At 46.4% G+C, this 17,668-nt stretch overlaps 1 protein-coding gene across 1 annotated transcript in view; it reads left to right on the forward strand.

Moving 5' to 3' along the window:
- Window positions 1-357: 357 nt before the first annotated feature.
- The window catches only part of LOC309361551 (discoidin domain-containing receptor 2-like), a 47,588-nt gene continuing 30,277 nt past the window's right edge, over window positions 358-17,668 (forward strand). The window contains exons 1-10 of the mRNA XM_081896665.1: window positions 358-724; window positions 4,453-4,605; window positions 9,801-9,903; window positions 10,518-10,746; window positions 11,367-11,514; window positions 12,060-12,165; window positions 13,577-13,763; window positions 14,404-14,650; window positions 15,902-16,003; window positions 17,462-17,625. Of these exons, the coding sequence (XP_081752791.1) occupies window positions 4,539-4,605; window positions 9,801-9,903; window positions 10,518-10,746; window positions 11,367-11,514; window positions 12,060-12,165; window positions 13,577-13,763; window positions 14,404-14,650; window positions 15,902-16,003; window positions 17,462-17,625 (1,353 nt within the window). The 5' untranslated portion in view covers window positions 358-724; window positions 4,453-4,538. The remainder of the gene's footprint in view (window positions 725-4,452; window positions 4,606-9,800; window positions 9,904-10,517; window positions 10,747-11,366; window positions 11,515-12,059; window positions 12,166-13,576; window positions 13,764-14,403; window positions 14,651-15,901; window positions 16,004-17,461; window positions 17,626-17,668) is intronic.

The raw sequence follows: 17,668 nt of genomic DNA on the forward strand, positions 1-17,668 counted from the left end.
GATCCTGGAGGAGGAGCGGCGGCAGCAGCTCTGGGCCGGTTCCAGCCTTGGTGTGGGACTTCCCAGTTTTTTGTAGGGATATGGAAATAAACTGAGGGTGAGGGGAGTCAAAGGGGGGTGGGGAGAGAGAAGAAAACCTTGAAGCACACCAACATGTGCACACCACACAGCCCCTGTTTTACTGGGGGGGGGGGGGGGAGAGAAAACCCTTCCTTAATGTTGTGGGTTTTTCATGTGCATGCAATGCTTGGCCTGACTCCAGGCTGAAGCCTGGCCCCGCCACCAATGGAGGCTGCTCCCAGCTAAGGGGGCTGGAGGAAAAGAGAAAGGGGGTGGGAGGTGGGGAGAGGCAAAGAGAGAGAAGGAAGGAGGGACAGAGGCTAAAGGAGACAGCAGCTTTTTCTTTCCCGCCTCTCTCCCTCTTTTAACACACATATACAGAAATCTCTTTTCCATGGCCTCCGTCAGGGTGTTGCCATAGAAACTGTAGTGACAAAGGCAAGGAAGTCTCCTGGGCCTGTGTGTGGAAGGACTGGAGGGAGAGAGGAGGAGGAGTCTGAGCCACAAGTTTGAGCGGATCTCCAAACTGCTGGAAAAGTTGCTTGCGAAGCGGGGTGGTGTTGGGAGAGATGCTGGGAAGCCCAGCGCAGCGGAATCCATGGCAGTAGGAAGGCTGGGATTGCTATGGCGGTGGAGGCAGCTGCACAAAGGCTAGGCCTGTCAGGTAGGGCCCTTCTCTGCAACTCTGGTCAGCCCCCTTTGCAAATTCTCCTGCATGCTTTCTCTTTTGTTCGGGCTCAAGACAATGTTGGCTGCTTGCCCTCTTTTCCTGGAGCCACTGAGGCCCAGCTGTGGAGGGACGGGACTCAGCTGGGTGCCCTGGCCACAGCAGGCAGGAGTGGGCAACGCAGAGGCCAGGAGGGGCGCAAAGATGCTTCGCCTTTCCCCCGGGAGGAGGGAAAGGGGTGTCGGCATCCTCACTTTGTGTGTGGGGAAGATGGATCAGGCTCTTTTATTTTCGGAAGGGCAGGAACTGGTGTGCTTCGAGTGTTCAGGAGATGCGCAGCGTTCTCTCAGTCAAACAAGAGTAGGAAATACATGACGTTCTCTTCTCACGTGAGGAGAGCCAATGTGCAATGTGTTACTTGGTGAAAGTGTACCATGTTTTCTTGCAACAAAAGCAGGCCCTGGCCTTTGAACATAAGACACGCAGAAGCATTGGTGACGTTTGGGGAATCAATACGCAGCATGTGCATGCCATGATGATAGTGATGAGCATGATCCACTTTCTTGCTTTTTGAAATGGTCTGGATGACACATGGGTGGCTATGCTGTCATAAATCCATCATTTCTGTTTGCCCAATTAATTTCTAATCCACATTTATGCCCCTCCTCCCACATCTCTACATTGGTGGGGAATCTGAGGGCTGGGGTCCTCTTGTGGCCCTCCAGGTCTCTCTGTCTGGCCCTAGGAACTATCTCCAAGCCAAGTGTTATAGACTAGTTGGAATATGTGCTTGAGCTCTGATCATGCTTCTTCCTTGCCTGAATTGAGGTTTTGGAGAGGCGTGTGAGAGTGTGTAGAACCGTGTCTACTGTACAAAGGGATTTTTTTTTTGCATTAATTGTCCCTGCTTTTTGCCTCTGGCCCTACCCACCAGTGGCATGAAGCCCCTGAAAAGTTGTGCAGAAGGGAATGCCATGCCCCATTTGGTTTGAAGAAGTTTCTTCACCCTTGGCTTACAAGTTGAAAAGCTACCTCTGCTCCATTTCTTAACTGGCAAACATGGAGCTTCTGCCATGATAGAGTACCTTTAGCCTAGCTGAAAATACTTGCCTCCACTTTGACCGCCCTTAATCCCGGAAATGGCCTGTCTGGTGTATTGCATCTGTGCTTGACTTCCCACATGGTGGTGCCACTACTTGAAGCTGCCCAACTCGTGTTGTACATTACATGTATTGCTCCAACCACTTTTGTTTCTGGCCCTGCCCACCACCGGCTTACAGCCCTGGGTGGTTATCCAGCAGGCATTGTGGCCCTCTGGCTGAAAAAGCCAGCACTCTCTTGGCAGCTGAAATGTGTGGGCCCAACTCAGCCGATTCCAAACTGGGGAGAAATCTAGAGATGTGGGCAAAGGGATGGAATGAGGCAGAACAAATAACAAGCATCCTTTCGTCTGTGGAGGGCGCACCAGGCTGTGGGAAGTGGGCAGGAGCTTGTGTGTCACTCCACCAAGGTTTTGAGAGAGGAGCAGGAGGTGGGCAGATGCTGAGGGGCCCACTTCCTCCTCGAAACAGCTCCCTGCAGAGGACTTGGAGGAGGGGTGTGTTGTGTGCTATCAAGAGTGGTGCGCATGTAGCAGTGTTTTGAGTTTGCAAGAGCATGAGCACCAGGAGCCTTGCATGTGCAAGGGCACACAAGAGGCAGTGCACACGTATGTAACAGAATGAGAGATGAGACAAGAATAAGTGAGTGGCTTCTCTCCAGCATAGAATGGGTGCCTTTGCCCTCACCCCTCCCGCCAACTCAAGGTTCAAGCAGCTGTTCTGTCTCCTCTTCTCCTAGCCCGCCTCTTTCTTTCTGTGATGGGCTCCCAATGTTTCTGTTCATCCAATGGCTGTGGTGGATTTTTTTTTTTAATGTACATTTTGCCAGCTGTTAGCAATTAGCAACTAGATCCACCCCGGGCCCCCGGCGAGGAGATCTTAACACTTTCATGAGCTCTCCGTCTGGACAATTTGGGCTGCTTCTGGTTTCACCTTCCTATCTGTGCTTGGGCATAAGTGAGGAGGTTTGGGACAAATGTATATTACCGATGGGAGGGATGCAAAGGAATCCCATTACATTGAAAAGGGTGGAAAGGAGTTAGGGCTGCTAAACCCAGCCCCAACCAGCACAACTTTTGCAATCAGCACAGACTGGGGTAGGAATCTTCTGGAGCCTTGTTGTCTAGGGGGATCAATGGCCTGCCTCAATATGAGGCAGCTTCCTGTATTCCTCCGAAAGAGAGAGTCTGTACATGTTTATGAGGACTTAAGAACAGCCTTGTTCAAAGATTTAAATATTTCAGAGAAGTGTTTGTGGAAAGCATGTTAAATTCTTCAGTGCAGCAGATTTTTATTTGGCGGAATGCACAGTTTTAATAATTATATTGCCTGTCATGTATTTTGTTTTGTTTTATGTATCTTGGCTTCAGCTACATAAGTAAATAAGTAAACCCTACCCTGGAGGGCTGCTACAAGTCAGTGTAGACAATATAGAGCTAACCGGATGAATGGTCTGACATGGTACAGTATAAGGCAGCTCCCTATGTTCTTATAACCTGGAAATATTTTTAAATATGGTGGCACAAAAATGGAAACAGGAAGAAATCCCAATGAAAGAAGAATGGAGAATGAAGTTGATGGAATACGCAGAATTAGACAAGCTAACGGGCAGAATTCGGAACTGGCGAGACCAGAGATTTACCGAGGACTGGGATAAATTTACAGAGTATATTAAGAATATATGTGAAGGTCAATTAACGTTTGTAGGTTTTCAAGAAGCTCTGGGATAATAATGGAAAGAATTTTTTATAATAATTGTTAAGATTAATTTGGTTAAAAAAACAAAACAATATAGATGCAAGAAATGTGAATAATTGTGAAAACATGAAAATTTCCAGATAGACTGAAGGAAGTCTGAAAGTGGAAAGATTAGATTTGGATGTATAATTCAAATGGAATGTTTTTTTCTTTCTTCTTTATTATTTATTGTTAAATTTGAAAATTTTATAAATAATTTTTTTTTAAAAAAGAAATATTTTTAAATAAAAATTCACCCTGGAGGTATTCTATGAATGTGTGCTTCCTGACACCTATTTTATTGATCAACCGGATCTATTTCTGGACAGATTAGCTTAAGCTGGCTATTTAATGAGCATTTATCCTGCTTTGCTTGTAGGAAGATTAGCTTATGGCATGTGAAAGCAAAGAGTCTCCCTACTATTCCAGTACATTTCCCCTTCACCTTCCTTATCTCAAAAAGTCAAGTTTTTTGTGGGGGTGGGGAGTGACCTCCCAATCAATTATAATTAGATAAGCTGAATTTCCCAGTATGTGGCTGAATCCTACCCCAAAATAGCAAGTCCGAACATGCCCAATGAAACACTCAAGGGTCAGCACCTATGATAGCCAGCTAGCCCACCCCTATGATGTTTTCTTGCCTTTGCAGCCCTTGGATAATTTGCATACAATTTACATGCATGATTATCCCTGTCATATAAGATAGTAAACTTGCATGCCCTGGGTCCATAAATCTCTATTTACTTAAAGAGTTGGCCAGGGGTGAATGCAGATCTTGAACCAAAAAAACCCCCAAAAAACGGTTAGACACCGCTTTTGTATCACCATAGGTACACATCGCCTGAAAATCTAGCTGCAAGCCAATCATGTCTTTCTTCCTTTTCTCAGAGATCTGAATGGCAGTGACTGGCGGCCAGGGAGGACCGCCCGACTGACCCCGCGGGCTGTGGGCATCGTCTCCCACATCTCCAAGGATGCTCTGCTTGCCGCTCCTCCTGCTCGCCAGCCTCTCTTGTTGCTCCAGCTCTGAAGTCAACCCTGGTAGGAAGCTCTTGGTGTGTTGTTAAATTGTTGGGTGAGCCATCCCAATCTCTGTACCCCAACAGCCAGGGACTTCTGGGTTCCTGCATGAGACTCTCAGGGAAAAACAGTCTGTCAATTTCAGTATCCATTGTAACTTTCAGCTCTCCACATCAGTCTGTGGTTGCTGTTTTTTAAAAGCCCTCAGTAAAATTCATTAGCATCTTAGTGCAAATTCCTCCATTTTTAAAATTGCAATTTGGCCTAGAAAACATTTACAAGGAAGTTTCCCTCAATTATTTTCAGGATCGAATGCATTTCTATGCACACTTACACCCTGGCGTCTGAATTTTTTGCACACATTATTTGACGAGAACTGCACTGCAAAATTCAGAAGAGTGCAAATTTTGAAGGATGGCTATGTTTTAGTTGCCATCTTCTTTTGGAAAATACAGATTATGTCGCTATGCCGCTTGGTGCAAACCTAATTTATTTTCCCATCCTACCCTCAGTGCTAGCTGCTGTGTTTTATAACAAAATGTGAGGCCGTAGCACAGCTTGTATGAGACAGAAATTGGGGTGATACTGCGGCATTTGGGACTTTGATTTAGAGGGGGGAAACGAGTAAGAGGTGACGTGATAGAAGTTTATACAATGGGGCATGATATGGAGAAAGTGGATAGAGGAAAGTTTTTCTCCCTCTCTCAAAACACTACAACTTGTGTGAACTCAGTGAAGCTGAATGCTGGAAGATTCGGGATAGATAAAAGAAATAAATTCATACAGTGCATAGTTAACTTAATGGAGCTCACTCCCACAGGAGGCTGTGATGGCCACCAACTTTGATGGCTTTCAAATAGGATTGGACAAATTCATGGAGGATGTACAGGTGAAACTCGAAAAATTAGAATATTGCAGAAAAGTTCCTTTCTTTCACTAATTCAACTTCAAAGGTGAAACTAATATATGAGATAAACTCATGACATGCAAAGCAAGATATATCAAGCCTTTATTTGTTCTACAGGTAAAACTCAAAAAATAAAATATCGTGGAAAAGTTCCTTTATTTCCGTAATCCAACTTGAAAGGTGAAACTAATATGAGACTCGTGACATGCAAAGCGAGATATGTCAAGCCTTGATTTGTTATCATTGCGATGATCACGGCATACAGCTGATGAAAACACCAAATTAACCATCTCAGAAAATTAGAATATTCAAGGAAATCAGCAAAACAAGGATTGCAAATCGAGCAAGATTGGACCTCTGAGAAGTAGAAGCAGATCTCGCTTTGCATGTCATGAGTCGATCTCATATATTAGTTTCACCTTTCAAGTTGAATTACTGAAATAAAGGAACTTTTCTATGATATTCTAATTTTTCGAGTTTCACCTGTAGCTATCAATGAATACCAGTGACTAGAAACCACAAAAAGGGAGAGCGCTTTTGTGCTCAGGTCCTGCTTGCAGGCTTCCCATTGGGAAATCTGTTTGGCCACTGTGAGTGCTGGGTGCTGGACTAGATGGGCCGTTCTGTTCACCTGATCCAGCAGACTCTCCTTACCTTCTTAGGCAGCAGCTGGGATCAAGTGCCGGACTCATGCCAGGTCATGGGGCAATTGGAGGTTCAGGCACTGGAACAGGCAGGCTGCAGCTCCATCATCCCTGACCATCGGCTATGCTAGCAAGGGCTAATGAGAGCTTGAGTCCAAACCTTTGTAGGATACAAGGCTGGGGAAGACTGGCCTAAGTAAGAGGTGACAAAGTGTAGACAGGCTTGTTTTGGTTTCTGCCAAGGGGACAGAGAGGAAGGGTTGTATTTTTGCAATGTTGTAAAAGAGTGGTAGCCAGCATGATTCTCTCCAGATGACACTGGACTCCAGCAGCCAGCAAGGGCGAGGGCCAAGCCTGTTGGGAGTTGTAGTCCACAGCCTCTGAAAGGCACTGTGTTTGGCTATGTTTCTTGTAAAAGGTGACCTGACCTGACTTGACAGTGGACAGAATATAGGTAACAAAAGGAGAAGAGGAGTTAAGATAAAGGCAAGGCTAGTATGCCTGTTCTATGCCTTTAACTTTGAAATTTGCAACTACATACAGTGGTACCTCGGGATGCGAACGGGATCCATTCCGGAGCCCCGTTCACATTCTGAATGGAACGTAAGACACGACGGCGCATCTGCCTATGTGCGGGTCGCATTTTGCAACTTCCACGCATGCGCATGACATCATTTTGAGCGTCTGCGCATGCGCGAGCAGCGAAACCCGGATTTAACACGCTCCGTTACTTCTGGGTTGCTGCGGAGTGCAACCCGAACGCGCTCAACCTGAAGCACATTCAACCCGAGGTATGACTGTATGTAAGTTTTTAAAATTGCATCAATATATTGCATTAATTAATTGTTTTTAACTGCATTTATATTCAGAATACAGTGGTACCTTGGGTTACAGACGCTTCAGGTTACAGACGCTTCAGGTTACAGACTCTGCTAACCCAGAAAGTACCTTGGGTTAAGAACTTTACCTCAGGATGAGAACAGAAATCGTGCGGTGGCAGCGGGAGGCTCCATTAGCTAAAGTGGTACCTCAGGTTAAGAACAGTTTCAGGTTAAGAACTGGACCTCTGGAACGAATTAAGTTCTTAACCAGAGGTACCACTGTAGTTTTTAATTGCATTCATATATATATTACTTTTAATGTTTGCACATATATAATTATTTTTCCATATGGGATTATTTCAAATTGTTTTTAGTGGTGTTTTTATGGTGACATTGCCTCGGGATATTTAAGGGAAGCGGTTCATAAATGAAATCAAATCAATTAACTAAAGTAAACACAGGAGAATGAACGAGGAGGGCAGGGTTTGGCAGGAAAGATGAGAGGGTTGGTTGACAACAAGGGTGGGGAAACATTTTTGGCTCCATGGGGCAGATGCTTATCAGGATCTAGCTTCACAGGCCAGATTTGACTGTGGGGTAAAGCTCTGAACCCCGTTTTCCTGCATCCTTCTTAAAATGTGGTGCCAGAAATGGACAGTCTTGGCAATGCAGGACAGGAGAGTGAGAGGAAGTTCTGGGGTGGCAATGTAGGGCTGGGTGGGAGTTAGCAGCCTATTAGTGGCGCTGGAAGCCATAAGAATATATTGATGTTACCCAGGGACTATCTATAGGTGAAGAATATCAGTATTGAGTTTTCACTGGCTCCTCAGCTCTGTCAGGATCTGGCATGGTTTGGCAGCCCCAGACGGAAGAAGACAAAGGAGGAGCAGCAGATGGAGGGCTGGAAGGCTGGCCCCCAGGGATTGAGGCGGGAGGGAGGACCTTGCCTTGTGCCTCTAGATGTCAAAGAGGGAGAAGCAGAACTGGTGTCTCTCTTCTCCGCCTGTCTGAGAGCCAGTGTGGTGTAGTGGTTAAGAGAAGTGGACTCATAATCTGGTGATCCGGGTTCATGTCTCCACTCCTCCACATGCAGCTGCTGGGTGACCTTGGGCCAGTCACACTTCTCTCAAGTCTCTCAGCCCACTTGCCTCAAAGAGCCTTTGTTCTGGGGGAGGAAGGGAAAGGAGATTAGCCGCTTTGAGACTCTTTCCGGTAGTGATAAAGTGGGATATCAAATCCAAACTCTTCTTCATTGGAGAGGAGGGGGACTTTGGCTAGCCAGAGGGAGGGGGTGAATAGGAGGAGGGGGCAGTGGAGCTGGAGGGTTTGGGCAGGACACAGTCTTGTACCTTCCTAGGTGGGAATCAGACACATCTGTCCAGGTGGAATGCATGGGTGCATGTGCATCAGGCTTAGGATGGCAAGAGAATTCTATAAGCAACCTCACCCACCTCATATTTAAAAGCTCGGTGGGAGGGGTGTGTCATTTGTCGGGACACTTTTGTAGATTTTGCTTGGCCATGATGAACCCCTTGCCTTGCTCATAGACCTTGGAATCTTGACTTTGGAGCCTTGCGCTTGTCACGGAGCCTGTACCAGCTTGAATAAAGATATGCTCCTTGCTCTCAAGCAAAAGTTGCTATGGTCATGATTTGGGATGGGAGCCTGACAAATGCGGCCTTCATAGGATTGGCATCCTTTCCATCTTGTTTGGTGGAGAGAGCTCTGGTGAATGGCTTTCAGATGGTTGGTTTGAAGGAATTATATGAGTTAGAAGGGAACTCAGAGGCCATCTAGCCTGACCACTGATCAAGGCAGGAATCTTGCAGCCACAAGGGGAAGTGGGGAACCTCAAGCTTGGGCCCCAAAAGTGGCCCTCTTTGGGACTCTTCCCAAGCTCCCACCCCCATCCCTCGAAGACCCTGCTCTGCTCTCTACTCAAAGAGCTTTTGCCTGCTTTTGAACTGCAGTTATAACTCTTGCTTGCATGGATAGCAGTCTGTGAGATGCGTACAGGGTTGGCTGCATGTAGAAACCTCTGGCTTTTACTGTACAGAGCTAGGAGCCACACCTGTTGCTCCAGCCACTGGCACATTGCCCTCAGAAGGTGTCACATGAGGGAATGTGACCCTTGGGCTAAAAAAGGTTCCCCACCCCTGAACTGCAGCCCCTCTGACAAGGCAATTTAGCAGGGCAGTTTGTGTGCTCTCATGACTTCGCAGTACCCAAGGAGGCATTTATTGGCGACTCTGCAACTTCAGAAGGTGTTATGTGGAGAATGGGCCCAGGGCAGTGGCAAGCGGTCAATTAAAGCAGTGCTACTCCCAGTATTGTTAACATGAGCCCATTCCCCCACCCACCCACAATGAACCAATCCTGAGCAGTGATAAAATGAAAGTGGATCCTGTAGAGTGATAACCGGGCATATCTCTGCTTTCTTAAAAGTTCTCTGCCTTTATGCTAATGTGACCATTTTGCCTCCCGTCCCCTCCCTCCCTGAGAGCCAGTGTGGTGTAGTGGTTAAGAGAAGTGGACTCATAATCTGGTGAACTGGGTTCGCTTCCCCGCTCCTCCATATGCAGCTGCTGGGTGACCCTGGGCTAGTCATACTTCTCTGAAGCCTCTCAGCCTCACTCACCTCTAAAGAGTGTTTGTTGTGGGGGAGGAAGGGAAAGGAGAATGTTAGCCGCTTTGAGACTCCTTAGGGTAGTGATAAAGCGGGATATCAAATCCAAACTACTACTACTACTACTACTACTACTACTACTACTCTTCTTCTTCTTCTTCTTCTTCTTCTTCTTCTTCTTCTTCTTCTTCTTCTTCTTCTTCTTCTTCTTCCCTCAGCGATATGCCGATACCCTCTGGGGATGCACGAAGGGACCATCCGAGATGAGGACATAACTGCTTCCAGCCAGTGGTATGACTCCACGGGGCCTCAGTATGCACGGTGAGCAGGATGACCTGTGGGGCATAGCTTCAGGGCAAGCTATAAAACAAAGCAGAACTAAAAGAAAAAATCCAGTACAGACTGGGAAATACCTCTTGTTGTTGAAAGAGGGAGCTATTCGGCAGCTGCCAGAGAGACAACAGAGATTATACCTGCCATAATATTTAACAGGAGGGAATTCCAAAAGGTTGGTGTTATACCAAAGGTTCCTATATTGTGCATAACAACCTCCTGGAAAGGTGGTATCCATAGGCATTTCATGCAGAGCACAGTGATCAATCACGTATATTATGGATGAACCAATCTTTCAGATATTCTGGTCCCAAGCTGTATGGGGCTTTATACAACAGAACCAACATCTTGAACATAACTTGGTAGCTAATTGGCAGCCAGTGCATTTTCCCCCCAGCAATAGTAGAGCATGGTGGTGATATCCTGCCCCAGTGAGCACTCAAGCCATGGCATGTTGCACTAGCTGCAGCTTCCAGACCAATCTCAAGAGCAGCCCCACATAGAACACATGAATTCTGTGCTCAGGCTGGCCTTGCATGTTCTTCCCACTTTCATACCTGAATTTTGAGCTCTGACATTATTTTTCTCTCTCTATCTCTCAGGTTGCTGAGAGAAGAGGGTGATGGGGCATGGTGTCCAGCCGGTCTCCTGCAACCTGAAGATGTGCAGTTTCTCCAGATAGACCTACATAAACTCTTCTTCATCACACTGGTGGGGACGCAAGGTCGGCATGCCCGGGCAACTGGGAAAGAGTTTGCCCGTGCCTACCGGATTGACTATAGCCGCAACGGGGAGCGATGGCTCTCTTGGAAAGATCGTCAGAACAAACAGGTGGGTGAGATGCGGTCAGGACATCTCTGAAGAAGAGTGATGAGCCCTTGAAAATCTTCAAAAGTTACTAAACCTCATTAAAAATAATTATTAGGTCACCTATCCATGTGACCTCCAAACTCTCTTTAACTTCAGCCCTTGAACTCCTTGTTGCGCTCAGTTCAGACCAATCTCTGGATCTGTTTCTGGTTGAAAATTTGACAGCGGATGCCAAGGTATTTACTTTGAAGCATAGGAAACTGCTTTATACTGAGAGCACTGGCCTATTTTGCTCAGCGTTGTCCACACTGACTGGCAGTGGCTCTTCAGGCATAACCCTTGTTTTGATGCAACCATCATCTAATCTCCCTGCATACAAATCAGGTGGAATGCTCGTTAAATAGCCAATGTCATCTACCCTTGCAAACCAATCAGGGGGAATGCTTGATAAACAGGCTGTGTGGTAGCAAAGTAGGGCTGGTGAGGGGTGTGGCATGGTTAGAGTCCTTAGGGCCAGATAGAGGGCCCCAGAGGGCTGCATTTGACCCCTTGGCCTGCGATTCTTCATCAGTGCTCTAGTGTTTGCTGCTTATCAGATGCTGATTGCACAATAGCCTTATCATGACCTCTTTCCAATCCAGGTGATTCAAGGCAACACTGACACATATGACGTTGTCCTGAAAGACCTTCGCCCGCCTGTCATTGCCCGCTACATCCGAGTGATCCCAGTGACTGAGCAGCCCATGACTGTCTGCATGCGGGTGGAACTCTATGGTTGTGTTTGGTCTGGTAAGGACTTGAACTTCAGCAAGTCCCTGATAAGGCTCCAGGGAATTCTGGTAGTAGGACCCTGGTGTTTGTAACTCTTTGTATCAGCTTTCCTCCTCCCAGTTTCCTCCAGATATTTTGGACTATAACCCCTATCAGCCCTGGCCAGAATAGCCCCAACAGTCAGGGATGATGGGGGTTATTGCTCAAAACATCTGGAGGGCACCATCTTGAAGAAGGCTGCTCCATATGGTACGTTGAGGTGGAGATGCTTGCTGGGTTCTTTCTTCAGCAGCACCACTGGTCAGAGTCCCAACTCGCACTATATAGTTGCTGACTCTGGTCTAGATCCACAACACTGAGCAAATCATTGCTCAGGTATCAGTTGAGCTGCCACCAGAAGGCTCATTCTTGCTGCCTGGCTTGAAAGCCTGTTTGTTTTCTGCCTTGGCCACCTGTGGCCAAGAAGAGATGGGGAAAAGACCCTTGTTCGTCTTGCTCAGGTAGGTTGTGCAGGCAGAGGGCTCAAAAGCCTCCAACTGACCCCTAGTTGTCTCTTTTCCTAGATGGTTTGGAATCCTATAGCATGCCTGAGGGGGAGATGATTGCAGCTCCCGGCCACCCCATCGTTTACCTGAACGACTCAACCTATGATGGTTATCAGGAGCGCAGGTAAGAAGCACCCTGTGTGGGTGGGTGAAATATCCCTTTCTCCCTCAGTTCTCTAAAACAGGGATGGGGAACCTTTTACAGCCTGAAGGCCACCTTCCAAACTGGGCAATGGAAGGAGATCAGTGCCTGGGATTTTTTGGGTGCTCAGAAAAGGCATTAAATAGTTGGACACTCAAACTATGACAACAAAAATTGTGTGACGCAACGAAGCTGCATTTCGCAATCTGCATAACAGATTGAGAAAATATGCATATATGTTTTGCATAACTTATTTGACCTCTATTAGTCACAGGGGAGAGGAAAAGAGTCAGGCTGCAGCCACACTGTCCAGCCACTGGAAATCTTAGGGCTAAACTGGGTGTGCTGTTAATGGTGGGAATGCAGTTAAAAAGTACATTTTGTTGTCCTGTAAATGGCACCCTAGGGAAATCTTAAGCAGCCCCAGGACTAATGAGAGTGAGCGGGGAGGTGGTGTGGGGGGGAGAGAGGTTAGCTCTTTCTCTCACTGCCTCAGGCAGTCTCAACAGAAATCTCTTCTCTCTGAAGCTTCATTTCAAGAGACACTCCGCTTGGTTTGCACCAACAGAGCTTCTGATAGGGGCATGACAGGGAGAGAAAGGGCACCTCCAGAGCAGTGTTTTTCATTCTTAAATGTGGGTGTATTCTGCCGTGTGCCATTGATGGTTTAATAGAGTATTTGTGCTGGATTTATACGGGACTGTCCACATATCATTCTGCTGTTTGAGTTGTTCCATGATGCTTCCCCAGCACTGCTTCATTATTGCCATCCGGTGGGGCACTCTAGTGCTATGACACAACAATAGTGGGGCACCCCACCCTGAACATTTGTGGTATGAAAAGTGGCAGGATTTCAGCAGGAAGTAGCAGGACATGCACCAGTTGGAAATGAAGAAACATTCACAGGCCCATCGAGAGCATCAGTCATCATGAATGTACACTAAATAAGGAGCTCTTGGCAGGCCCAATGAGTTAAATTCCTCTTTCCCCGCCAACTGCTATTTGCATAGCAAAAAAGATAACGCACATTCATTGTCTATGCATGCAATTTAACAACCCGTTTAGCTTTGCCCTTATCCAACCACTTCCCTCTAAGCAGTGCTTTCCCCCCTAGAAAAATAGGTACTGGTACTCACCATGAAGTCGTTACAGTAAGTGCTACACTTTTTAACAACAACAAAAGAGGTGCTGGTACTGCATATCCTTGAGTACCCCCTAGAAAAAAAGCACTGCCTCTAAGTGTATTTTGTCTGCCTTCTTAACCCTCTCATATCCCCTCCCTTTAATGAAAGCTAATCATTCGGTGGAAAGGCCTGGCATGTCTTTGAAGATGGCACCTCTCAGTCTAGGGTTGCTCCTTGCTGGCGTGTAACTGCAAATGCTCTCTTGCCAGACTCCTGCATGGTGGGTTGGGCCAGCTGACAGATGGCGTCCTGGGCTTGGACGATTTCACCAAGAGCCACCAGTACCGCGTGTGGCCAGGCTACGACTACGTTGGCTGGAAGAACGACAGCTTCAGCAGCGGTGCTGTTGAGATGGAGTTCCAGTTCGATCGGCAAAGGAACTTCACATCCATGAAGGTATGGAACTGAGATTACTGGTCAATGGATACATCCATCTTTGATGTTGGTGTTGCTAAATACGTTTCTAGACAGAAGTTTAGATCTCATCCATAAAGTGCTGCTGAGTCTTTTACTGTTGGCTGCCTGAGCTCAGAACTGATGGACACTATGGAAAGTTCCTATCAGCCAGTGGTACTGAAAGGCTTGGCTATTTTAGAGAAATTAACACAAAAACTAAAGGCAGTCAGGGGACAAAAGATAAATAACTCATTTGAGAAAACATAGAAATAAGAAAAATGCCTGCTCTCTGCCCCCAATGTACCCTAACACTAGTGGACCTTTTGATTATATCTTCACCTCAGAACCCTGTAACCCATATACTGTATATATATGAAAAAAGAAAGAGTTAAGATAAATAATAAATAAATAAGGTTACCAGTATTTATAGTTATTGAACTGTTTTAAGCCTGTTATGTTAATAACTCACTTTGCATCAGAAAAAGTAATAACTATGTTTTAAAAAACCAACCTCCATGAAGGTAGGGCCCTTGGCAGCCATGTTGCATGCCTCCTGCATTGGTAGCCATTTTATAACCCTCCTGGTCCTCTGAGGGAGAAAAGAGTCCTTGAACGTGGCCACTGCTGTTTCCAACTCCAGGTCCATTGCAACAACATGTTTTCCAAGGGAGTGAAGATCTTTGAGAGGGTGGAGTGCTTCTTCAAGCCACGGCTGATTGCTGAGTGGGAGCCAGACCCAGTGGGAGTGGACACCGTCTTGGACGACAAGAACCCCAGCGCACGATTTGTGACCGTCCCCCTCAGTCAGCGTGTGGGGAAAGCCATACTCTGCCACTTCTACTTTGCTGACACCTGGATGATGATCAGCGAAATTTCCTTCCAATCAGGTGAGCAGCCTTGGGAATAGCTTCATTTGCAACTGCAGGATAATATTTTGCCTAGTATATAGTGTGTTTCTTCCAGATGCGCCTCAACAGCATCAAATTATTAATGATTATATTATTTATTGAGTAAAAAAAAAGGTAAAGGACCCCTTGACGGTTAAGTCCAGTCAAAGGCAACTATGGGGTTGTGGCGCTCATCTCGCTTCAGGCAGAGAGAGCTGGCGTTTGTCCACAGACAGCTTTCTGGGTCATGTGGCCAGCATGACTAAACCGTTTCTGGCTCAATGGAACACCATGCCAGAAATGCCATTTACCTTCCCGCCACAGCGGTACCTATTTACTTGCACTGGTATGATTTCGAACTGCTAGGTTGGCAGGAGCAGGGACTGAGCAACAGGAGCTCACTCTGTCGCAGGGATTCGAACCGCCGACCTTCTGATTGGGAAGCCCAAGAGGCTCAGTGGTTTAGACACCTGCGCCCCTATTTTATTATTTATTGGGTTTTTGTACCATCCCCCCTCCCACTTTATCTTCGCAACAACCCTGTGAGGTTGGTTGGACTGCGGGATATAAGAGTGACAGGCTCAAGAGAACAAAGTTTTAAATAGGTGTAATTGAAATAACCCCATTCTTCCTCTGTCAATCCCTGCCTTCCCACCCCTCTCCTCCCTCATCTTTGCTTCTCTTTGTGTCAAACTATGCCTTGGAAATTTCCCAGGCTAGAGACCTGCTGTCTTATATGTCATAAAGCTTCATTGCTAAGTGGAGGTTATGAATTTTTGTCTATTCTAACACGCTGTCCTCTATACCACACTGGTATAGGTGGTGTGTGAAGAATTCAGTTTTCTTATAATGTAAGCTTTCATTTAAAGAAGTATCTAGCCCTTATGCTTGAAAATATGCATGACCAAAAAAAGGGAGAGGGCTACCGAAGACGGCCTGATCTGGAGTGCCATTAGCCAGTATGACCAGTCTGAGGCACTAGGGATAGGAGACCTGTAGTTGTTTAGATTTTGTTGGAGTACAGCTCCATTCATCCCTGACGGTTGACCATGCAGGCTGCTGGGGCTGCTGGGAATTGGAGTCCAATGACAGCTGGAAGGCCACCCTGTGGATAAACCCCACCGAAAATGAGATCTTGCTGTTCTCCAGTTGAGTATCTGGATGGCCAAGTTCTCTCTACCTGGCTCCGCAATGTGAAATGGCCAGGCTCTGAGCGACAGACTAATGTGTTTCTTGTCATTGCTTCTCCAGCAGATATGGATGCCAGTGACCCCATTATGGTCACTCTGGCCTCAAGCACAACCTCAGAGATACTCCCGTCGGAGGAACTCAACACAACAGAAGGGACTTGGTGTAAGTATAAGGCCGATTGCTATGTCCATGGATCAGAGGTGCCAGAGGACATTCGGTGGAGCCAGGGGCAGAGCTGAACGCTTTGGCTGCATGGTTTCAACGGCTGGTGGCTCCTCCTTTGCCTCCTCCTGACACCGCCACTGGCAGGAGGCTGCATCAACCCTCCTTCCCCTCTGCGGCAAGAGGAGGAGGGAGAGAAGGAGCCAGCCACTTGAGCTGCACTGCACCATGCTGTGCTCTGCGCCTGTGGGATATTGGGGAGGGGGTGGCCTCTACCTCCATAATATTGAGGGTGCTGAAAAGGGCTCGGACCCAAAGGGGTTGGTGTCCCTGCCAAGGATTTAGGAACGTCAGCAACTAGGTTGGCAAAGGTCATTTCCCCAGTTGAAAGCATCTGGGACTTTTTCAATTTAAAGGAATAAAAGCTATGTAGGCGAGATTGTTGCTTGTTCTACAACTACTGCTTTCACTGGCTCTTACTTTACTTTTACTCAGCCACCCTGAGCCCGGTCTTGGCTGGGGAGGGCGGGGTATAAATAAATTATTATTATTATTATTATTATTATTATTATTATTATTATTATTATTATTCTGATCACACTGCTCAGCATTTTTGTTGCAACATTTTGCTTAATATTCTATTGATTTTGTTTAACCATTTGCATTCTGGCTTGTGCTTTTATGATAGCATTTTGTGCGATCCACTTAGATATTTTTCTGTATCCAGGCGTCCTTTTTTATTCTGCATTCATGATCACTTGTGCATTCTTTATACTGGAACACTTATACATTGTACTGATTTCATTACCATTCCCTGGGGCAGACATCCAGCTTCATTTTCAATCAGCACATGTCCTGTAACTTCCTGCTGAAATCCTGTAATTCCCCCCACGTCTTTTGTGCTATAGCTCAAGAGAGCCCCTCCAGACACCAATAATTTAATAACATTGGGGAAGCATTTGGGAACAACTAATAAAGAGGAATGATGTGTTGATGGTCCAGACTTGAGGCATCCTAAGCATCAAAATGCAAGTCACATAAATAAATAACTATTCAAAGTTAGCCCTAATCCAGAGTATACCCATTGAAAATAATGGTCGTGGCGAATTTATTGCATTTATACCCTCTTCCCCCTAAACAGCTCTTGGATAAAAAAAAAAAGCAAAGTCCTTCGAAAACTGATTAAAATATTCTGGAAAAACTTGCAAACAAAAATAACAGAAAGCAGTTACAGCTGAAAACATTCTAAAAGCAATTCGAATTAAAACATAAAAACCTAGATCCCTTAATTTCGTTGGGTCTGCTCTGAGTAAGACTAGCATTCAGCCTATTTAATTATTCTTATATCTACTGCTACTGCCTGCCCTTTCAAGGACCACTGTGGAATCTGCCACAAGTACAATTATTTGATTAGTGGACTGACTGACTGACTGATTGACCACCTCCTTGCCATTGCAGGGACCACCTCGCCACCTGCTGCAACGAGTCCCTGGGTGGCTCCGAAGGCAGAGGACTCCAACACCTCCAATCTGGTCAGCTGCCTTGTGGCCATTATTCTGCTGCTGCTTTTCGTCATTGCTGCTATCCTGTGGAGGCAGCACGTCCAGATGCGGCTGGAGACGGTATCTTGTGTCCTATGGTAGATTGTCTGGCTGCGGGAAAACG

Source organism: Podarcis melisellensis (assembly GCF_964234715.1).
Source record: "Podarcis melisellensis genome assembly, chromosome: Z".
Classification (NCBI taxonomy): domain Eukaryota; kingdom Metazoa; phylum Chordata; class Lepidosauria; order Squamata; family Lacertidae; genus Podarcis; species Podarcis melisellensis.